The sequence below is a fragment of the Artemia franciscana genome, chromosome 16 (genome assembly GCF_032884065.1).
Source record: "Artemia franciscana chromosome 16, ASM3288406v1, whole genome shotgun sequence".
NCBI classification, from domain to species: domain Eukaryota; kingdom Metazoa; phylum Arthropoda; class Branchiopoda; order Anostraca; family Artemiidae; genus Artemia; species Artemia franciscana.
The window spans coordinates 24,087,926-24,112,749 of record NC_088878.1 but is presented as its reverse complement, the minus strand read 5'-3'; the positions used below and the strand labels follow the sequence as shown (position 1 = coordinate 24,112,749).

At 34.5% G+C, this 24,824-nt stretch overlaps 1 protein-coding gene across 16 annotated transcripts in view; it reads right to left on the bottom strand.

The window, feature by feature from the left end:
- Positions 1-887: 887 nt before the first annotated feature.
- The window catches only part of LOC136037250 (muscleblind-like protein), a 295,621-nt gene continuing 271,684 nt past the window's right edge, over positions 888-24,824 (bottom strand). For 13 of the 16 annotated variants that reach the window (XM_065719866.1, XM_065719871.1, XM_065719865.1 and 10 more), the window contains 2 exons: positions 13,519-13,701; positions 888-5,707 (listed from right to left, as the gene is read on the bottom strand). In XM_065719866.1, the coding sequence (XP_065575938.1) occupies positions 4,874-5,707; positions 13,519-13,701 (1,017 nt within the window). In that variant the 3' untranslated portion in view covers positions 888-4,873. The remainder of the gene's footprint in view (positions 5,708-13,518; positions 13,702-24,824) is intronic. The other 3 variants (XM_065719879.1, XM_065719878.1, XM_065719880.1) reach the window with 1 other exon arrangement.

Genomic DNA, 24,824 nt, shown 5'->3' with positions numbered 1-24,824 from the left:
TACAGGAAGAACTTGCATGGGAGTTCCTTGCATTTCCTTAATATCGTCAGACACGGTTTTGCATTATTACATGTGACTACTATTTATTAGGTTTTTTAACTGTGTTTAACTTTAAATTCAAAATGTGTTGCTGAGTTTGGCTATGTAGTGTCTTCTAGGGTAGACTAAATGACGCATGGTGTCATAAGTTTGAAGAAAATACAAACGAACCAAATCATACTTTAGCAAGAACCTTTCATTAAGACCGAACAAGTGATAACGAATCTGCAACAATTTTCGATGAAAATCCGTTAACAAAGTTTGCGAAAAAAAGAAACAGCGAAAAAACCGTTAACGAATTTTCTCCGATAAATTCACCTTCCATTTGCTTTCGGGCTCAATTTTAGCGAGACCTAGTGAATAAACAAACAAAACTTAGAAAACAGAAGGTATTTAGCTCGCTTCCAACCAAATTCCACGGCTGGAGAAGGACATTCCCTATTTTAATTTCAAAATTGAACGGAATCTTGCTGTAGGTATTTTAACTTAGTTAATTCAAAGCATACATTTTTGGATAAGCAAATAATCGAAGCATAAACCCCCCTCCACTGTTGATGCATTCTAGCATAAAAATGTCAAATACATTAACCGAGTCTACAAGACACTGTAGTTAGAAATTTTTCAAATCGCGATGAACAATATACGCGTGGAGGATTTTCGCGAAGAATTTATCAGGGTAAAAGACCACAGGAAACTGTTGGTCCATTTTTTTTTTTTTTTTTTTTTTTTTTTTTTTTTTTTTTGGTTCGTTTGTATTTTCTAATATACCTTGGGAATCCTGGCATAAAGAAAAGAGGATACCTTACAGTACGCGGCGAAGCCATAAGGCGGCAAAAGTAGGCATGCAATAAAACTTAAGCCTTATTATTATCTACGAAAAAACACAAAAATTCATATTTCCAAAACCATTTAAGGACAAAGCAGGTAAACATTCACTAATATTAATAAAAAAAACTAAAAGCGATATTCTTTTCTAGTACCCAGTATGGAGGAGCGTTTATGAACAATTTCGCCACAACAAAGACAATACAAAATTATACCTGACTGATGTATAACACGTCAGGTTTCAATACTATATCTTACACTTTTCCCGACAAGCTGATAAGGGAAAGGATAGTAAGAAGCTGAAAAGGAGGTGGTAATGGGCTAACCTTGCATTAAAGATGGGGGAAATAAGAAGAAAACAAGGTTCACAAAAAAAATTTTAAGCTATAATATTTTAACTAATTAATATAGAAATAAAGTGAATAATACCAGATACAATAGAGAATAGTATTTTAGAATGCGGTGTGCCAATAATATATAGAGAAAAAATTCAAAGAGCTTCATCTTAATTTTTTTAAATATTATTTCGTACCAACGTACCGCTCTTGACGTAATGTCGTAGCTAGGGATAGATACAGGGTAAACTTGTCCCAGGCCGCACCATTTGATGATGGACAGTTTAGATGTATTTCATGAAAGACTGACACTGTCCCCGGCGGCTGGATAACCTCCGTTCAGACCCCCCCCCCTCACCCAAAGGGCTGCAAGTCCAGGTGCCATCAAAATTCTTGCAGCAAAAATATCGAACAATGGTAAACACTTTACGTAATAGATCATGAGGTTACTCCCTACTCCCTTATTATTTTTTTTTCAAAAAGTAACACCTTCTGTAGGATCATATGTGCAGGACGGGAGGGGGTTCGGTGGTTTGGGCTTTAAAATAAAGCTCCCCTCCCTCTTCCTCAGAAAAAAAATACTGATTTCTCCAAATAAGGTCACATCTGTAAGCACCAAGTTAATGATGAAGTGAAATTTTAACTCATTCTGGAAGGATATTCGGGCTAAAACACACCCCCACAAAGGAGATTTATATTCAAAGAATTTTTTTGACAAATTGAACAGATACTAATAAATATCAATTCTATAATTTTTGTATAATAGAATAATGTTTTTAAGTGGAATGGGAGGTTGTTTGGCAAAATTGTTCAAGCAAGTGAAAGCACAAAACAAAAGCTAAAATAGAGAACGAATCATCAAGTGCCTTGCATATTCGAAACAAGCTAAAAATAAGGAAAAATATCATTTAAAAAATGATTATTTTTCAAACGTTTTTTTCTTGGAAGCTATAACTTTCACTGAAGAAAAAAGCTAATATCTTAGCAATAAAAGCCGGCTTGAACTAATAAATGGAATGCCAAATAAAATAACCGAGATTATTTTATAATAAAAATAATGTTGAAATTTTGTATAAAAAATTCAAAAGCACTAAAAACTTCCACTGGGTTATGAAGACAAAACATATAAACAAAACTATCAGATAGAAAGTTCACCAAAATAAAAAACAAAAGCTATACAAAGCAATAAGCTTCCTTTCGCTTTACGCGTAAATACCTGGCTTTCAAATGGCTATATCTCAAATTCAATAAATCAACCATTGGGTTAATAAAAGTCCTATAATGGTTAATTTCCGTTTTCATAGGATAAAAACAAACCGTTTTCATAGGATAAAAACAAAATCAAAGATTAGAAGTTTTTTTAGATCCTGATATTTAATTAGTTTACGACGGGCTAAGATATTATGATCGCCAGGTATTAAGTTTATATCTAATTGTTTTTAGCAATAATTGACAGTACCATAGTAAAAAAAAAACAAAAAATAAAAAAAATAAAAGTTATCACATCAAAAAGAAAATTGAGGCGCGGGAAAAAGAAGAAAAATATAATCGAACAGTAAACGCTCCTCTACTATTTTTTTTCTATTTTTTTTTTACACTTTTTTAAAATATAAGGATGAGTCTACAATAGTCAGTATTTTGAAATTTTTCTTTGCTTGAGCTAATCAAACTAAATTTAATATTTTGGTTCCATGCTTCTTTTATTTTCATTTTTACATGTTGGCATTTCCATTAAAAGAGAAAATTTAAAATTAATTAGTAAATAAAGAGTAAAATAACTCATAACGTAGGCTAGATGCTATTTGTTATAAAAAAAAAAAAAAAAAAAAAAAAAAAAAAAAAAAAAAAAAAAAAAAAAAAATTGCGTGTTAAGATCCAACTCAAGAATAGAATGCAGATTAGCCAGATAATTAATGTAAATTCCAAGAGATCATATTAGAACAACGAAGGAGCGTTTGCACTGTCCCAGTTTACTGAAAAATAGGGACAAAACCTTAACCACTTCCCCTCCTTCCACCAAAATAGGAAATAAAGTAATTAAGAGATATGTAAAAAGCTAAAGATAAAGTTTACGGCAGTAAACTCTTAAAGTCCAAACCGGTGGTGCTGATCTCCGTCTCAAGGCCCTTTACCCAGGAAGTGCAATGGGGGTATAGAGGCCGGCTATCCTGAGCTTTCAAACCCTTCCTGCTTACCTTCCCCAGATTTCCCCAGGTACCCATTTAGAGCTCGGTCGACTCTGGCTGGGTCACTGACCCCAGAGTCACGCCACTGACCCCATCCCAAACGGAATAAGTGCATGCATTAGGATTCGATCCCTAACCCTTCGGACAAAGGATTCCGAATCCATAGTTTCTACCACTGGACTAGGACGACTAAATTAAGAGATGAAGGCCGTATTAACACGACTGCCACTAAGATATTGATATCAAAATGCTATTTTTAAGCAGACTTATCATTACTTGAAAAGAAAAACATGTTTCACACATTACGAATCAGATAAGTAATTAAATAAAAAATATTCAAATATTTGAAAAATAATTTTTGGCCCTGGGGATCCAATCAAGTATCCAATGGTAATTAAAGGATCCATGCACCACCCCTCCCCTTCTTACGGACGCTGGAATTGTTTCCAAAATAAAAAGTAAAAACACAAAAAATTCAGCGAAACTTATACGAAAATTTGTTTCCAGAATATTCCAGTAAAAAGTTACAATCATTTGAAACTTACTTATGACTTGACATATCAAATGACAATCAAATAAAAAACTATAATTTTATAAGTTAGAAATGCTTTTTAACATTTCAATTCCCGAAAATTCGTCATGAAAATTTCAATTCACGGACAGTTCACTCGTCATTTCACAATTAAAATTCAAAGTTACACATTCATTCAACATTTTTGTGCCGGTTAATTTAGAGATGTTCCCAGGATCCCCAAGAAATGAGAACTGGGACTAATTTAATACTATTTATTTATCCCCAAGATCCCTGAATATCTCCTCTATAAATACTTGAAGGGTCCAATTTCAGAATATATACACCAATTTTAGGGATACTCTGTAGATAAAGATTAAGTATTAATTAACCTACCTAGATTAAGTATTAGGAAAAAATTAAATACCCAAAAATAAAGAGGAACAGGACTGAGAAAAAATGTAAAAAAAAAACAACTATTTTATGAATATATTAAATATAAGTATATACATAATTTAAAAATGTATCATCATGAGTCGTTGAACGATTGGAAAACAAACTGAGGCTGAATAAATAATCAAAAAAAAGATTGGAGAGGGCAATAGGAAACAAGCATAGGGTATTCATGCATTTCTCTCTTTTCTCTTCAAGAAATGCTAAAAGCTAGGCAATCAATAAGTAGGTACATCTACTGTCATTTATGACTTAAAAACAATTAGATGAATTCAAAAGTCAAATTTTTAAACACATTTTTAAATATATAGACACAAAAATATGTTCGCTTCAAAACTATTCTATTAGGGTAAAACGTTTTTTTTTTTCACGCCACATGCAAGTACTTTTATATATTCTAAATTAATTAATAAAAAAGCAATAATAATTAGGAATGGTAAATATTTGAATCCTATAATCATCCAACTAGTCATTGAATAAACAGCGGATAAATAGGACTTAATTGAGATTATGGCATTTAAATTCTACATAGTCCGCATTTTCTTATAAGGATTTAAACCTGCTTGCGCCATTGCTGCAGCTTGTGCAGCAGCGACCGTTGGTGATACGGAGGCAGCGGGCAAAACTCCAGGTGTTGCGGAGGGGGCTGATGGAATAAGACCAGGCATGACATTCATGCCTGAAAGACCTCCTAAAATAGAAGCATATGGATTGATGTTGCCAAAAGCACCAGCACCTGGCTGAAGAAACTGGAGCTGCTGATTCATTGCTGGTACTTGGAAATAATTCTGGACACCCCCCATGCCTGGCAGACTAAGACCTTGAAACTGGGGATTTTGCATGAGGCCAGGGTATTGGAATTGAAGTCCAGCGTATTGAGGGAGTTGCTGTTGGAATGCTGCTTGAGTCAGCTGTTTATTCAATGACAAGCCGGTGTAGGACAAAGGATTTAAAGCAGCTGCTAGTGAGCTGGCTTGCAACAGATTTTGTGCAGCCGATGTGGCCACATATGGAGAAGAAGTGAATGAGTTAAACGCTTCAGCTTCTCTTTTAACAGCACCACTAGGAGTTACAATATAACCAAGGTTAGAAGCAGCAGTAGTAATGCTAGTGCGTGGGTCATCTCTGTTATCTGTGTTATTATCAGCCAACTGAGAACTGGTGGCACTCATATCGGTTTTGGTTTCAGTTGTGGCTGTTTCAACTTGAGAAGCGGTGTTGTACTCACATGAAACGGGAACAAAAGGTTGTTGCAACTGCATTAGGGCTGCTTGCTGATAGGCTGTCGCAGGCTGATACACAGGAACACCAGACTTGTCGCCGGCTGTCCGTTTATACTGAACCATACCTGGAAAGCCCTGAAAAGAAAACAGAAAACGCTATAGATTTTTATTCAAACCACCATACAAACTTTGTTCAACATCTCTTTGTGTACTACAATTTATACAATATATATATATATATATATATATATATATATATATATATATATATATATATATATATATATATATATATAAATATATACTATCTCTATAAATGAGCAATAATTGTATATGCATTTATGTATGTATTTTTTCTCAAATACGGCTCCACATTTTTTCGAGAAATGGCATTCTGGGATATTGTGGCATAAAAAACGATCTAAATAGGTCAAAAGTTTGATAAAATTTGTTAAGAGCCTTTATTTTGGAAGAAAATTGATAATTTCCATCCATGTAAAATATTAGCTTAAATTGCTTAAAGAGCAAAAAACAGGTAACTGCAAAATATTTGTAAATATTTTGACAAGGAATTACAACAATCGGAAAACCATAAAAAAGGAAACCAAAAGTTTGAAGCTTAGTAGAAATTGTTGTTAGTAATCGGACTTGCAATAACCAAATATCTTTGAAAAGATTATAGTATGAAAAGACATTAAAAAGCTTGAAGAGCAAAAAAATGGTAATTGCAAAAATATTTGTATATATTTTAACAAGGGATTACAACGACTGAACAAACTTAAAAAAGAAAACCAGAAGTTAGAGACTTAGTAAACAATCGGTGCCTAAAAAAATATTTATGTGAGTGACGTCATTTTTATATACATCAGTATTGCAATGACGTTGTCACACTTGTTTCCAAAAATTGAAGATTTTCATGTATGGAGAAGTTTATATTAAAATACCTTTGTTAAAAAAACAAAGATTCGGCGATATGTATTTCTTAATGACGAAAGACAAGCCGAGGAAAAATGAATAAAACCAATTGAAAATGATAGCGATGATGATTGGTTTTCGATTTTGCCATGGATAAGGTCATGAATGCCAACAATACCTATGAAAATCAAAAACCTGGACTAGATACATTGTTGGTAGAAATATGTTTCTGTCCCACCACCTGAATAATTGTAAGAAACAAAGGTCCGGCGATATGTCTTTCATAATGACAAAAGACAAGCCGAGGCAAAAGAAAACATTTTTGTCCCACTACCTGAACAATTAAAAGAAACAAAGGTGGTCATCAATGTCTACAACACCTTTGAAAATCGAAAACCTGTAATAGATAAATCTTCGGAAGAAAAAGAAGTTTTTGTCCCACCACCTGAACAATTAAACGAAACAAAGATTCGACGATATTTTTCATAATGACAAAACAGAAGTCGAGGCAAAAGCTAAAAGTACAATGAAAAACGTAATTTTACAAACGCACTACTTCTAATTTATGGTCCATTTAGACATCCCACATCAAGAAAAAGCTCAAAATGTCAGCGTTTAGAAGACAAGCAAATCAATGAGAATCCATATATAGAAGCCTGCCGCGTGGCAGGACCCGGTATTATATATATATATATATATATATATATATATATATATATATATATATATATATATATATATATATATATATATATATATATATATATATATATATATATGTATATATATATATATATATATATATATATATATCTATATATATAAAAATAAGTTGTCTGTGTGTCTGTCGAGTGACGTCATATTTGTGTGTCGACTGACGTCATGTAATGTTCGATTAGCAATCACCATCAACAAAGCACCGGGACACAAATGACGACCGGGACACAGGGAATATAAATGACGACCGGGACACAGGGAATATAAATGACGACCAGGACACTCAAAGAGAAATTACAGACCGGGACACTGGGACACAGTGAATATAAATGACGACCGCGACACTCAAAGAGAAATTACAGACTGGGACACCGGGACACAAATGACGACCGGGACACAGGGAAACAACTACAACGGGGACGCCGGGAGGCACAGGGGGATATATAAATGACGACGGGGACACAGGGAATGTTCGATTAGTAATTACCATCAACAAAGCTCAAGGGCAATCATTAGAATAATGAGGTACAGATCTGAATACAGATTGTTTTTCCCATGGACAATTATATGTTGCATGTTCAAGAGTCGGTAAACCTGACAATCTATTTATATGCACAGACAATGGGACAGCCAAGAATGTTGTATATTCGGAAGTTTTACGTAGTAGTATATTCGCAAGTTTTACGGGGGGGGGGGCTTGGGGGGGGGGAGATGGGCACGAAGCGCCCCCACCAACTAGGTGTTGGGATGGCGCGAAAACAGGCACAATCAGTTAAAACCACAATATTGTCATTTTTTTCCTGTTGCTTTATTAGTCTAGTTCTACTACTGCTATAAGTATTAAAAAACGTTAAGTTAATATAGAGATCAGCAATCACCTCTGTCTAACTTTATTTAAAGCTTCTATTAAGGGTATCATCCCAAACGGATGATGCCCAAACGGATTGGTAAGAGGGAGGCCAACCTTATCCCTTAACCTACTTTACTCTAATTCCCCTCCAGGGCTTGTATCACTGTACTCTAGGTACAAGGTTTTTTCCAACAAGACATGCTGAACCTATGTAATTTGCTCAAGAAATTTTAATTTGTCAGTTTCTTCAACACTTCCATAATCTAACTTCATAACTTAAATAATTTAGTCTAAACAAGTTAAATAATATTTTCAGTAATTCCTGAAACATCTCTATTCCCAAATCCTCCCATTAGATGGGTTGGCCTTTTTTATAAGTTAAATGGGGATTTATGCTCGAAAAGCGCTTTTCGAGACCCAAATATCTGAACGTCAAACACGTTGTCTCTAAGGCCGTGATTCGCAACGTGGAGCGCAAGTCGGCGGAACATGGCAATATGTTGATGGGTCAAGGGCAGAACGTGCACCCTTTAATGACCTTACTTTAGAACCTTTACTTTAGAAAAAAGAAACAAGACATTTAAATAGAAAAAAGATAAATGATAGTAATACAATGACGTTAATACATTGTATAAAAGGTATTATATTTAGGATTTTGCTCACAGCAGCATCGCAGAAAGATGAGCCCCCCCCCCCCTACTTCCTCCCAGCGTGTAGGTATAATCACTTTTTGCATGCTCCATTGGAAGGCATATATATATATATATATATATATATATATATATATATATATATATATATATATATATATATATATATATATATATATACATATATATATACATATATATATATACATATATATACATATATATATATATATATATATATATATATATATATATATATATATATATATATATATATCCCATGACAAAACTGTATAATTTAGGACACTGTGAACATCCAGAAGAATGTAAACGTCATGAACTTATTGAACTTGATTATACTTAGCATAAATAACCTATAACCTTTCTTAAGGTTTATATTGATTCCACTGAAACTAGTCCCCTATCCTTTAAACAAACATAAAATCATGAGCATATTTTGGGAGAAAAAGACAAATTTAATACTTCATTAATATATTTGAATTGTTTAACAACGGGGCTAGGAGCTCATTCAATTCCTTAAAATCCGTTAGTTTTTATTAATTTACGATTCAAGAGCACACAAATAATGCAAACATAGCCAAGGGATCACGCACTAAGAGGATTTATGTGCTCCAGAGCCAAAAAGAATAGCTGCACAGAGGGGTAGGGACCAACCCCTCTAGGAAAATTGTCCCTCAGTCCTCCCGCAAAAAGATGTTGGCTAAAGAAAAATGCAAATTCCATATTTTCAACAGCCTCCCAAATTCGAAACTGTTTACACCTAGGGCATAGAGGATTGCAGAAGTACAAACAGTGCTGTCGTTCTGAACAACAACCGATTCCCTTGGAATAGAAACTATTTTGGACCGTGGTTTGAAGTTATTGCGCTGCATGGATTATAATAGCAAGTAAATTATTTTTTCAAAAACAATACGAGAAACGTTCTACTGGAGAAAATCGTCAGTCAATATTACAGTAAGAGAAAAAAAAAAGAAAAAGAAAAAAAAAATTCAAACATTGTCAATAAAATTATAAAGCTGAAATGTAAGTGCCAATAGAAATCTACAATGAAGAAATTAACAATTTCGATTTTTATACTTTAAAGCTCTAAGCCTCACGCTCAATATTCAATGATAAATCTCTGTAAGTTTGGGGTAACTCATTCTTCGATAAAAACTGTTGCTAACAGTTGCTGCAAGGGCAAAAAACACACCTAATACCATAGAATAAAGAATAGAAGCAATATTCTGTAATATTTGGAATTCAAATTTTGCCATTAAACTGAAGCCTAACTAAATATTTACAGCATATCCTTTTATTGTAAAAGAATAGAATAAACCAGGGGCGTCTTTTGGGGGGAGGGGTGGGTAGTTGGCCCCCAGCAATGTGGAGAAAATTATTATATATCCCATGCTCATTGACTATTCAGATATGGACCCCTCTCCCCCCACCCCCAATAAAAATTCTGGAGATTTACCCCTGGAATAAATGATACCAACTAGCGAAAACCTGGCCCAAATATCTTCTCTGTTTTATGGAAAGTGTAAATTAGTAAAGAAAAAGAACATCCCCAATAAATGAAGACAATTCTCAATTTTTAAATTTAATGCTATTATGAAGCTTCAAGTGTATGTCTTTAGAAATACGCCTTTCGAACATCATTTCCACAAATAGATCCAATCAAGATTTTGAGATAACCATTTAGTTCAGCATAGTTGAAACGTACGGTAATTATGTCTTTGAACTTTAGTCCCCCTCCAGAACCGTCAGAGCAAGGGTTTTAAGTTATGTCTTGGGATATGTAAGGTCTTCATTTCCCCAAATACATCCGATAGAAATTTTGAGATACCAATTTTGTTTTGAAAAGGCGCCTTTTCACTACTTTAGAAAAAGAAAAAAATACGCCTTTTAAACAAATCGACATCAAGATTGGCAACTATTGGCTTCACTGACATTTTACAAAATAAACATCAGAATTCCTCTTTTTGAAAGTAGCTTCGAATTCTAACAGAATCTAGTATGAATATGATTCCGTCATTAAAATTCAATAAAAAAAATAGATAAGCAATTTTTTAAGTATTAAGCATAAAAGCAATACAATTAATAAAAATGTTTTCACGGCAGACAAGCAGTAGAAAAAAAACTATATAGAAGACGAGCAAATATAATATAGCGGTGAGCACTATACAGAATGCTTTTTAACATTTCAATTCTCGAAAATTTCAATTGGCGGACAGTTCACTCGTCATTTACACTTAAAATCCAGTCAAATATTAATTATATAAAAAAACAAGTTTTTTTAACTGAAAGTAAGGAGCGACATTAAAACGAACAGAAATTACTTCGTATATGAAAGGGACTGCTTCCTCATCAACACCCCACTCTTTACGCTAAAGTTTGACTCTTTCTCTCAACTCTTCTTTTTAAAACAGTAAAAAACTTTAGCGTAAAGAGCGGGGCGTTGGGGGGCGTGGTAAAACAGTAAAAATTAGCGTGGGAGAAGGTCTAGGTGCCCTCCAATTTTTTTGCTCTAAAATCCGATCTCTGTTAAAGCAGCACAAATCCGCCGAAACAACTCGTAAGGTGTGCCTTTACGGTTATAAAAGAGACCATAAAACTTAAAATACAAGTCAAAAGCTACATTTTTATACTGTTTTGAAAATGAGATATATCATGGTATTGTAAATACCATACAGAATTATAACCGTCCAATGGCATCAATTGGAGAAGGGGGAGGGAATCTGTCCCCCATCCCAATACTTTGGAAAAATTTCAGGTTTAGCTGAGAAATGCCTTTTTTTGGTGTTTTAACTAAGTATATAAGAAAAGATTACAAATGGGAGGCCCCACCCTACGATTTTGAAAAATAACTTTTGTTCCCCCCCCCTTTCCCACATTTTCCTACAATAGATACCACCGTAACCACAATGAAAACCAAATAAAATATAATTAATCGGTAATCGTAAAACAATTTACGCAATAATAAACTCACTGTTAGTAGGATTAAAAAAAGTCTCGAAGTCACAACACTGAAGTAACAGAAAATGAACTCAATACCTAGCAGTCAACATGTAATTGGAATTTCCAATTGGGAAGGTGAAAGGTTTATAGCCATAGGTTTCCTGCCTTTTATTAAGTCTATTACCACAGTACCGTAGTACCTACGAAGAAAAATATGACTCTAAAGTACAAAACAAAAAGGGATAATAAACTATCCTTCATATGACCATAGAAAATAACTCAAATTAGGTGAGAGGCCGGTGAAAATCAATACAGCCGAACTACGACTAAATACTAGTTTCGAAGAATAAAATAATGCATAATTTAGCACTTGGGTATAATGAGTTATAAGACACTAAAGAATAGAAGAAATAGAGAACAGGCTATAGAAAAAGAATGGAATGCTTGGAAGGTTTAAGGTTAAGCCCTCCGCCTAAAGAAGAGGAAAAAAGGAGACACCCAATGCAAGTAAATTGAAACTCAAAGCAAGCACAATAAAGCATGTATTTACTGGTGGCTAGACCTGGACCCCAAAATCTTGATTTTGTTGATGTGACAAATCAATGATTTGTCACCTCCTCCTACCTCCCCAAATGTCCTATATTATTCATTTAACTACCTTTTTTTCTTCTTTAAGAAGTGAAGTCCGTATAAGCCTGAAGCAAATTCAGATACGGTATTAAAAGAAGCTACACCCTTTATAAACATTAGCGCAAGACCCCCTATAAACATAAAGCACAAGGAAGAACTAGAGAGGTTTAATATTAGAAGATGCATAATCAATTAGAGCATAAATGCCTATTAAGGGTCGATGGAGTTAGCACAAGCGCGCTACCCCCCCCCCCCTTCCAAGGTCTAAGATTTTCTCTGTTATATCATTCAATTTTTTTCAATTTCCATGTCTCCCGTTGGCTTTAGAAATGCGTTTTAGTCTTCACAGCCACAACTTTAAAAAAGTTAATCAACCACATATTAATTTTTAATCAGATATATTTGACCAGCTCGCTAAAACCAACAGCCAGACTAGACTATCTTGAGCTCCTCCCTGAAAGAATGCAAAATGGGCGTCAATGGAATTACAAGTGTACATTAAAACTAATCATAAACTTTAATTAAAAAGGGCAATAGCCGGTTACCAAAAGCTCCTATTTCGTATTAGAATACGTAAGCAAGGCAAGACGTTGTTTTGGTTTAAAATAATATCTCCTTAAGGTACTTATGTATTAGCAACCCCACTAAAGAAGTTTCATCTGATCTGTCTACATAAAAAAGGATTTTTCTGTCTGCATTCGGTGACAATTAGCTTAGGCACAGTGACATAAACTACTGTATAGGTATAATATTAAACATTTAATATATAGAGTTGGTATTTTGGATATGTTAGGTTAGGTATTTGATAGAACGCGTTCTGGGCAGCCTGCTTTCCATAATTATTTGTTGTAGTTTCCATAATTTCTTTACTTATGTTTTATATTTTCATCCTATTTAGGAATATTTCATAGGGACTGACGGAACTTCACTCCTTGAGTGGGGTCGCTATAATACAACTACCCTCTTTAAGAATAATAACTAAAAGAAAATGCACCAAAGTTTTCATTAGCCTCAATGGGAAACGTTTATATAATTTCTAAGCAGAATATCATGACCCTGCTAATCTGACACTTTATGCAGTGACCTAATACCGTTTAAACTGGAAATGGTAAAAGCATATGAAAGATAAAGAAGGAGGAAGAATGAAAACTTTATGAAAACTATAAAAGCAAAGTAAAGATAAGGAAGAGGGAGGAGTGACAAGATGCAAAGCGGTACACTACCATCAGCTGCAGCTCCTCATCGCGTTGACGTTTGCGAGACGCATCAAGAGAGGCGACCGAGGTCGCATAGGTCTGAGCCATGCTTGACATTGTTGGAGGAGGGATTGTGATCCCACTTGCCTGAATGTGGCCCTGGGCAGCGCTGCCAGATTGTATTTGACCAGATGATACAGCAGAGACAGGCTATTAGTAGCATAAGGCCAGGCAGAAGCGAATATCGAAAAGAAAAAGAGAAAACAAATGCAACGATCTGATAAGGCCGCATATTACAAAAAGAGTATAGCAACATACATAAAGAATTGTTTCTTTGAACATCAGCTTTATTTATCTATGTTTCATTTTAACTTTGATTTTTGTTTTAAATACAGCTTTTATGTGTTTGTTCCAGGGTTTCAACTTAATGTTATCTTTCAATATTTGAAAATGTCCATAAAAATTCAGACTAGCTAATCTGCAGCTAGAAAAAAAAAGCTGAATATTCGTGCACGACTTCGGCAACACTCTTCCCATGCAGTCTTTGGCAGCAGAGATATGAATACAAAAAGAAGAAAACATCCAAAAGAAAAGGGGGAAACCTCCCTCTGTGGTCGAATCTCTTTTCGTGTTCAGTTTGTTGCTGCTGAAAAAGGCCCTCAAAGGCCGCCTAGCATGATTTTAAACGTATTGTAACGTTTATTCTTATCTTTTTGATCCTCACATAAAATACTCAAGTGTCTTTTCTAGTATGAATTACAGTGGTTTTTGGTTCTGGGGCGATTATTGGAATATTTTAAGTAAGGCATAATTTTATACCGACGTCAGTTGCATATTTGTAACACTAATTATAGACAATTAAAAGCTGCTTTTAAGCTCGCAAAAATTTCTTTATTTTATGTTGTTTCAAATTCAGATTTTACAGTTTCTGGCTTAAAAAGCTGATCACGATTAAGAACTTATTTTTAGCTATATATATATATATATATATATATATATATATATATATATATATATATATATATATATATATATATATATATATATATATATATATATATAGTAACTGTTTTAAGAAAATTGTTAGAACGAATAATATTGCTAAAACAAACCAAAGCTAAAAGTTCTCTTCTAAGGTCAATATCAACTTGAAAGTCAGAAAAACAAATCCTGAAAATTATAATTTCTTAAATTTCTAGCTCTGTAAAAAAATCGTCTATTTCCCAAGAACGGAATAAAATTATATTGCGCTCATATTCTATTCTCTTATAAATAAGAGGTAGAAAATTTAATTAAAAAAAAATCAAAAGTTGATATAAACCTTGTAGACATGCTTCATAAAAGAACAAATACACAATGAAATAAAGCTAAGCCTTGCTTGAATCTCACAGCAAACTTCAATATAAAAGCTAACCCGATTCCATATGAATCACAAACTGCTGAAAGGAAACCTGTCTAGCAATCCAACACACTAGGAGCAAGACTTTCTTGATACTAAAAAAGCATGATATTACAGGCACGTTAACAGGTCTTTTTTCAGAGAGGGGGAGGGATAATAATAAAAAAAACAAGTTCTATTTGACAATGTAAATAAAAGCACCCAGAAATTCGATAAAACAGAAAATTTGGGGAGTGGATAGCAGGCCCCAAGCCTCCCTCACCCTACATACCACCATATTATGATAAGTATTCACTGCCCAAAGAAACAAATACTGAAGGCAAATTTGTTGATTTTGAATTACCCCAAGAATATAAGCTCTTAGCCTCTCCTGCAAAATTTTACTTGTTCGACATGTTCCCTTGCTGTAGTAAGCGATTAATGTTCCTATATAAAGCACTTGGGGCGGAATACACATAAGAAAAACAAACAGCAAAAAAAGCTACACTTTTGAATTATTTACAGCGAAAACTAGGCTCACACGAGATTTATCATCTCCTCTTTCTATCTGCAAACCTGAGTAAAAGGGTTTGCCTTTAAAACAAAAGTCTTCTCTGATCCAAACGCCGACACAGCTACTAATCTGGTAAAAACAAAAAAAAGAGTATCTCCAAATTGGGAGGTTTATCTGTGAAGAGACCGCCCCAACCTCACACGTATGGCAAAATTGGAGTGTTTTATTACCATTCTCTTATTTTCTTTGAATGCATAGAGAAAACATGCTCTCCTCCGTCCAGTTGAAATCATGCTCTCTCTCTTCTTCTCTCTCTCTCTCTCTCTCTCTCTCTCTCTCTCTCTCTCTCTCTCTCTCTCTCTCTCTCTCTCTCTCTCTCTCTTTCTCTCCATCTATTATTTAAATCTAAATTTAAAATTTTAGAAAATTTTATATTTGCAGCTAATTCTGATTACTATATCCTTTAAACTTAATAACGAGACCAATGGATCATTACGATCTTTAATTCCAAATAGAGGGAGGGGGAGCTTTCTATCTGAAAGAGCATATTAATAGTAAGAAATTCAAGAAGGGCTTTACTCGCAAACGCACAAAGACCGATTAATAAAACACATTTGCGGATTGTAGTTATATTTATTATATTGATATTAACAAATGCTAAGCCGTAAATAACAATGAAAACCACACTGCTTTTCTGTCATAAAAGCAATAAAGGATAACGCAATAAGAATATTGACTAAAGGAGCAGTGAAATGAAGAACAAAATTCATTAAATGTTTCGGCTATATATCTAATAGCCGTTCTATGCAAAATAAAAAAGTATCATAAAGATAATTTTAATTCTCTCGTTATGTCGCAATTTAAATTGTATCTATTTTCTATTTTTTATTCTGCTGAAGGAAACTGGCTCTTTACCCATTATAAAAAAAAATCCTGGTACACCATGGTACCCCAAAAATCGTGCAACAGATGGCTGATTCGCTCGAGTTCCTTTCTTATTCTTCTATATCGTTATATTCTTCTTATACTTCTATATTCTTCTATTCTATATATTCTATTTAATTCTATTCTATATTCTCTTATTCTTTCTTATTCTTCTATATCGTTATATTCTTCTTATTCTTCTACTTTATTCTATTCTATATATTCTATATCCTATATTCTTCTATTCTTCTATTCTATATTCTCTTATTCTTTCTTATTCTTCTATATCGTTATATTCTTCTATATCGATTATAGTTCATAAATTTCAGATGTACTTACACCGTCATTCACACATTTTCATTCATTTTTAAATGTCATGATACACAGTATCACTTTCCTTAGAACATGAAGTAAATTATGGATTGAAATTCCAAAAATTAGTATTTTCTAAGAAAGATTCAGGTACCCCTGGCTCGTGAGTCTCATATTGCGCATAACCAAGTTTAATGAAGTGGGAAACGGTTGGAAAGCCCTTTGGAAAATCGCTTGGATAATCATAGATCCATTTAGCCGAGGAAGAAGGGGGATAAATAAAGGGCTCAAATTAGAACCCTAACCTTGTTTAGTTATTAAACAGAGTCGGTGGAACTGTGACTCAGGGCTGATTCACCACTTTGCAAATAAATCATTCTGATTAAGAAGCATCCAATAACAAAATTGCACCAAGAAAAATCATTCAGAATCGAAGCAATAGAGTTTTCCATCGATTTGAACAAATCAACATACTTATTGAACTTAATTCCTTGGAAGAAGTTATAACTAGCCGATCAGGTGACGAAGATGCGTAATCTATAAGTGAACGGCTATTTTTTTAAAGCATCTTTCGTTTACGCGTCAGTATTAGAATTCAACTCGTTTATAAGTAACATACATACAACAACGATTCTTTATCCAGCATAGCAATTTAATGATATCTCCTTTTTTCAGCATTCATTGTGCAGCTAAACTATGAATTAAATTTATTCTACAGATTATGTTAATTTTACTTCATATATTCTTTATTTTAGATGGTTTTGTAGAAAAAAAAATCCAAAACCAAATGATTTTTCCTGGTTTAAATACAAAGTTCTATATTTATTACTCAAAACTGCTTACAGATACAGTCTTAAACGAAGCTATACACTCCATTAGCATAGAGCGTAAGAAAGAAGTAGGGGTATGAATATTAAAAGAGGAAAAAATCAATAGGAGCATGTGCATGTCAAGGGTGGTGAAGCTTGCATAAGCGGACTACCCCCTCCTCCAAACTATAAGATTTTCCTGTGGAATATCATTTAGTTGTTTTTTTTTTAATTTCCATGTCCCCCGTTGGCTTTATAGATATGTTTTAGTCTTCAGGGCCAAAACTTAAATTTTAACTTTTTAAAAGTAAAAAGTTAATCAACTGTATAGTAATTTTTAATCAGCTATATTTGACCAGCTCGCTAAAAGTAACAGCCAGACAAGACTATCTTGAAATCCTCCTTGTTTTACTCGAAACTGACAGCAGAAAAAAAAAATGAGAAGAACAAAAGGGAAAACATAAATTACAAAAGAAAAAAGGAACATAAAAAAAATCTGGGATAGTCACATTCCATATCTTTTTTTTTTTTGGTAAAAATTTGTTGATTCCATGTAACGTAAATCTCACTGCTTAAAGAGATATATCTTGGTGGTCTTCGAATTCCTATTGTATTTTCAGATGCATATCCAGTTCATACAAGATGATAAGACCGAAGCCGCCACGGAATAATACAAGTTCCAGTAAAAATGATATATTTTGGATAATGTATTTGATTACAAATCTACCAATAGATGTCAATGTTTAGGTATACCCCATTACAGGAAATCCATTTACTTTGCATGTAAATACGCCAAAGGTGTAAAGCAAACTACGAAGCCACACTAGCTCAAATAGTAGACAATCGGATTTAGAACTTCAGGGTCGCAGGTCCAAGGTCAGCAATGAGTTTTGTCGTTCAGAAGTAGTTATCGAGAATATATTCCTTTTTGGATGAAAGCTACCTTGTGAAATAACAAAATCGATATTAAGACTATTTTGTGCGTGCAGATAGAAACAGAATTCGATAGGGGGGGGGGGTCTTTTCTCTCCGTAAAATTAACATTTCCAAACTGCTAAAAAGCGCATCCTTGTTTGCATCATACAGGCCAACGAGAGATCCAGCAAACTTTAAGGGGTCATTTTATTGAACAAGACGACAATTTTTTGCCGATCCTCGCAAAGGAGTATAAGTTACGTCTTTTTTTTGGTTTAATACCTATCAATAGGCTTCTGTGCTAGAGCACAAATACAAGCCGATAATTGTAGAACTACAGAAGGATAGTTCCACCTGTCGTCAAAACAGAAAAACAACTAAGTAAATTAAAATATTAAAAGTGGAACTTCCGTTTTGGATTCAAAAAAAAAAAAAAAAAAAAAAAAAAAAAAAAAAAAAAAAAAAAAGTTAAAAAAGGCCTCAACACAACAAATTCGAAAACCATGTTGTTGGTTCTCTTGTAAGGTTAAGGAAATGTAACGTAGGGCAAACCCTAGTCCTAGAAACCGTAATATTAAAAAAAATCGAAAAAAGAAGAAAAAAACTTCGGATAAAAAAAAATTTCAAAAAAAATTAGAACATGTGATTCTATTTTTGTGCAATCACAATTCAAATTAGTTGTTTAGATTGGAATCTCATGCTTCATTATAAACGAAAATGGACATCCCTGCTTCAGTTGGATCAAATTTACATTCCAGCTTAAATCGTGGAAAAATAACTTTCCACCAGTATTGTTTACTAAAAAAGTATTCCAAAATCACATTTCCTGGTGGGAATGAGACTTGGCATAAGAATATTCTTATTTCAGTTAGTGTAGGAGAGATATTAAGGAAAAAGGAAAGTTCCCTTCTTTTCAGAGAAAATAAATCTTTTTTTCTAGACCATTGCAAGAAAGTTAGCGACTGATACTGGGATATGTAAAGCAAACAAAAAATACAGACAAAGAAACCACTGTATAATATTTAGTATTTAAATATGAATAAATCTATATATATATATATAAATAAGTTGTCTGTGTGTGTGTGTCGAGTGACGTCATGTTTGTGTGTCGACTGACGTCATGTTTGTCAACTGATGAAATTACATACCGGGACACAAATGAAGACCGGGACACAGGGAATATAAATGACGACCGGGAACCTCAAAGAGAAATTACAGACTGGGACACCCGGACACAAATCACGACCGGGACACAGGGACACGACTACAACGGGGACACCGGGGGCACAGGCGGGATATATAAATGACGACCGGGATACTCAAAGAGAAATTACAAACTGGGACACCGGGACACAAATGACGACCGGGACACAGGGAATATAAATGACGACCGGGACACAGGGAATATAAATGACGACCGGGACACAGGGAAACATCATTAGAATAATGAGGTATAGATCTGAATACGGAATGTTTTTCCTGTGGACAATTATACGTTGAATGTTCAAGAGTCAGTAAACCTGACAATCTATTTATATGCATAGACAATGGGAAAGCGAAGAATGTTGTATATTCGCATGTTTTACGTAGTTAAAATACAAACACACACACACACACACACACACACACACACACACACACACACATATATATATATATATATATATATATATATATATATATATATATATATATATATATATATATATATATATATATATATATGTATATATATATATATATTCACAGGTGGGACACAGGACAGGGACACAACTACAATGGCGCGTAACGACTTACGCGCGCAAGGGGGCTTGGGGGGCGCGAAGCGCCCCACCAACTAGGTGTTGGGGTGGCGCGAAGCGCCACCCCAACAGCTAGTATATATATATAAACCATACAGTGCATTCTTAACTAAGGTATTATTTACTAAGGTGCTATTTCTTTTTAATGTATTTTCTTTTGATGTTTTGACAAGGTCAGTCAAACACATGCCCAGGAATACATCTCCGGGGGGGGGGAGTACATTAAAACCTAAAAAAAGACAAACTGCGGACAAAATCCAAAAAAAGTGCAGGAAAACAAAAATACAAGTCTTGATATTTTGAGGGAAACAGGCTCAAAGTCCATTCTCCTCTAACTTAGCTTGTAGTCATTAAGGTTTGGGACAGTCATAAAGAGGGGGAGGGCAAATTTGTCATCCTATTTGTTTTTGCATAGAAGTTACAGCCCAACTTACATACGCATACAGGCAATTAATTAATTTTAACACTTCACCCATTTCGTAACACATAACTTGACAAATTTGTTAGGTTTTCCGATGGCTGAATATAAAATTCATTAAACAATAAGTCACTTTTTTATATTCGTTGCTTCTAGCTGACAAGTTCAATTTTACTACTACTACTACTAATAATAACTCACTGCACCACCAAGCCGCCTAAGGCCAACACAGCTACGCACGCTCCTCCTCCAGCCTAATTTTTTCAAGGCCTCCCTCTTTACACCCTCCCAAGAAGTTCCAATTTCCTTAAATCTTTATTTAAACCCAGACGAGGACGACCTGCTTTCCGTGTAGCCCCAGACGGTTGGCCAAAAAGGACAACCTTCGGCAATCTGCCATCCTTCATCCCTAGAACGTGGCCTAGCCCTCTCAACCTTTCTTTCATTATAACCCTGGTAAGCGGGATTGAACCACAGTTTTCATACAACCTACTGTTTGAAATACGATCAGTCAGCCGGGTACCCAGAACAATCCGTAGGAAATTTCTCTGGAAAACATCTAGTAAATTTTCATCTGCTTTTCGGAGCACCCATGCTTCAGAGCCATATTTGACCACTGTCATCACTGTAGCTTCCAATATCCTAATCTTGGTTTGCAGACTTATCTTTCTATTCTGCCACTTTTTTCAACTGTGAAAAAACACCCTGTAACATCTTCACTGCTCCCACCGTCTTTACTAATAATACTACCAAGGTCAGTGAAGCTGCCAACCTGATCAATCTTTTCGTTACCCAACGTCACCTTTTCATCTTAACTTATTCCTAGCCTTAGTAATACTCAAAATTCGTCACTTTTATAACATTTGGTCAGCTTTCATTATGAAGGATTTGTTTTTCAGCCCAGTAGGACTAATTGAAAATAATTTTTGCTGCTACACCACCTAATCACCATGTCTTCAACATATGTAAATCGAAGGTTGTGAAACTCAGAAACATTCTTTTTTTTTAAGCTTTAGAATATAGAAAGATTTTCAGAATTTAAGAATATGGGATCACTGCCGACCGGACTGCTGACTGTGCTGCCCCAAAATGTCTCACATTAGTCTTGGGTCTATTTATGTTTATCCGAGTAAATTTTCAAAACTTTTCTACAGCTTGAGAAAAGGAACTCATTAGCAATTCCCCCTTCTCCCCTAGGAACATAAATTTTGGAAACTAGTTTTATTTCATTGTCAATAGAAATTTTCCAATGACAATGATATAGTTCTAGATTGAAAGGGTTGCGAAACGAAACGTGAAATGAAAGACAAGACAAACTAGGCGAGCGTGAAATAAATGCCATTGAACAAGGAAAGTTTGCCATGCAGGAAAATGAGCACTGTATAATGGACTAGAAAATTAAAGGCAAAATAGATTATATATATATATATATATATATATATATATATATATATATATATATATCTAAGCATTCTCTTATAGCCCTAAAACTAATTTACTGGCTCTCTGTCAAAATATTTGGCTGCTATAATACAAGAGGACACAGGGGACGCCCCCCCCCCCAATGTTTATGGGAACTCAGTAAAAAGAATGAGTTCCGAAGCTGCCGAAATTTTCTGTTCGGTTAAACAAAGACCACGAAAATACTGACATGTCATCTACAGAAATCTCGAATTGGGTCTGTAAACGCATGACCCCTGCCTTGATTTTACAGATGAGGCCATAGTTTTCCATTTAGTTGAATAAAGACCATGAACATAGTGACATGACATATACCAAAATCTCAATCTCAGTCGGTAAATACAGTAGTTTTACCAACTCGTGCAGGGATTTTACGTACCAAATTAGAAACAGACATATGGTAATTATTGATGTAACACAGTCAGTGAAAATGACCAGCCAGTAGGTAAAAATCCTTCGTCCCCCCAAAAAAAGTAACACCCCTGCAAGGGGAAATGTACCGATCGTTGGAAAGCTCTTTAAATATGCACCCTAGACAAAATCAGCACAACAGTCAAGCTGTTGAATCAGAATGTCTGAGTGGCTAGACATAATATGCTCATAGACACAATTATTATTAACTGTTAATGTTCACTGGACCTACTATCACTTTTTCGTGCATATGTAGAAAATAATTCCCAATACTTAGATAAGTGAAAGGGGTTTTAGTGCCTCAGGTGAGCGCTCAGATGAATTCAATGGTTCTTATAAATTAAGGGGATCTATTTCTATGTACAATGCTTCTTTGATGTTGGTGTATTTTAATCCTAAGCTTTGTTAAAATTAACTATGCAGACTTTTCTTTTAACAGAAGCTAAATGTGTTCGTCTAATGCATTCAATAGATGGCGTTGTATTTGATACAGTTTAGGTTTTGCTTTAGTTCATATTACTTTTTTACTGCAAGTTTCCAATCGTTAAAGATCAGTATGGTACGTTTTAACTTTTGCCAACTGATTTAAGCGTCTGTGAATCCATTCAGTTTTATACGCAAAATACGTAGTGCTTCGGCATTTTCTACCCCATCCTAAAGAAATTTCGTTTTATTCGATAAGCGTACTCAGCTTTACGCAAATTGCATGTTTATGGTGCGTATTTAATGGTCATCTATAGGTTCAAAGACTAGCCAGTTCAGAAAGTACTTCAAAAGTTGTCAGTTGAAAACCATGCTTCACAATGGAATACAAAGAAGCCATGAACACCAGTACATGTCTCACAATATGCAAGTCCTATTTTACGGAACGTTTGACGGAATATCCTCAAAAATAGAAATATTCAGACAAAACCTCGAACAAAACAAGAATGCGACATGAGCCAGAGAAAGGGATAATCGAAGGCACGTTTCTTTGCCCCCCCTTTTTTTTTTTACTAAAGTTTCATTTTCCGAAATAGAAATCGTGTAATGAGCTTCAACATTGCCAGTGGTTGGGAGTTCTTCTCAAATTTTCAATACATCTTAGAAATGGATCATTTGACTGTCAGTATACTTTCTGATACAAAAGCTCTGATAACACGGGTGCAATCCCATCGAACTTTTCTTAAAGACTATCTTTGGCAAGAATGGCTACCAACGATCCTATCCCATTTTTCTATGAAAGATAATTTTTTGCCACTGTAATTACTAGTACCCTGCAGACTCTTCTAATAGATCTTCCCATTCTTGCGAAAATTAGGACCAATATCTATTCTTTGAGCTCCTATATCATTTCAGCACGAAGTTACTGCTCTAGAAAGCTACAAGCTTATAATGCTGGATAAGCAGAATTACCATATCTGCCCCCCTCCCGAAAAAAACACTGTTTGCAAAAGATTTTGAAATACTTCTACTAATGTTGTCAAACCCTTTAAGCTACAAGCTACAGCTACTGGATACGGGTCTACATTTCTCTTTTAAAAGCCACCCAAACAAAACTTGATGCATCTTATTTCAGATGACAAATTCACATTAATTTAATATGCAAAAATCTCAAGCGTCAGAAGGAACACTACGCTCGCTTCCATAATTTTGATCTAGACACATGAACATATGAAACAAAGCCTGAAGAATAAAACCGTTAAGAGAAAAGAGAAAAAGGCTACCCAATAACAGGAGATTCATGTAACTTTTGCCATACAGAAAATGAAAAACGCAAAAGAGTGGTTAATGCCACACGGAGCTCATTACCTGATGACGGTAGACGCGCATACGGAGAACCAAGACTGGCTAGATTAGCCTGACTAACGTTAGCAGACGACAACCAAAACACAAATCAGTACCATTGACATAATGAGACAGTCAATGTCGAAAAAAGGGGTATAATAACGCGCGACATCAAGTTCACTCAAATCATAAATAGTGAAATCAAACGATGTTCACTTATGAGGAGAGGGCCAGGCGTCGAAAAGGAGAAAGTGTACTGTTCCCATTTTTTTAGTTTTTCTCGAGAAGTAGGTTCTTTATGTCAGTTTAAGCCCCTTTTCCCCTTAAACAGCCATGTTGACATTAAAAGGATGATTCAAGGCCATTCAGGATGAATAATATGAGGATGACGCCCGTTCTCTTTCTACCCCCGGTCTATAATGCAGCATCAAGGACAAGTGCATAGTTTGCATTCGAGAACAGGTTATCCTCCTGTTCAATTTCCTATTTAATTTTCAATTTTTTTTTCCATTAGTTGAAAATTATTAACTTATAGTAATTAAAGTTTTATAAATGAAAAAATTCAGTTATCGCAGCAAGCTTTCTAATAAATATTTTTTCTTAATGTCCCCTAACATGCCAG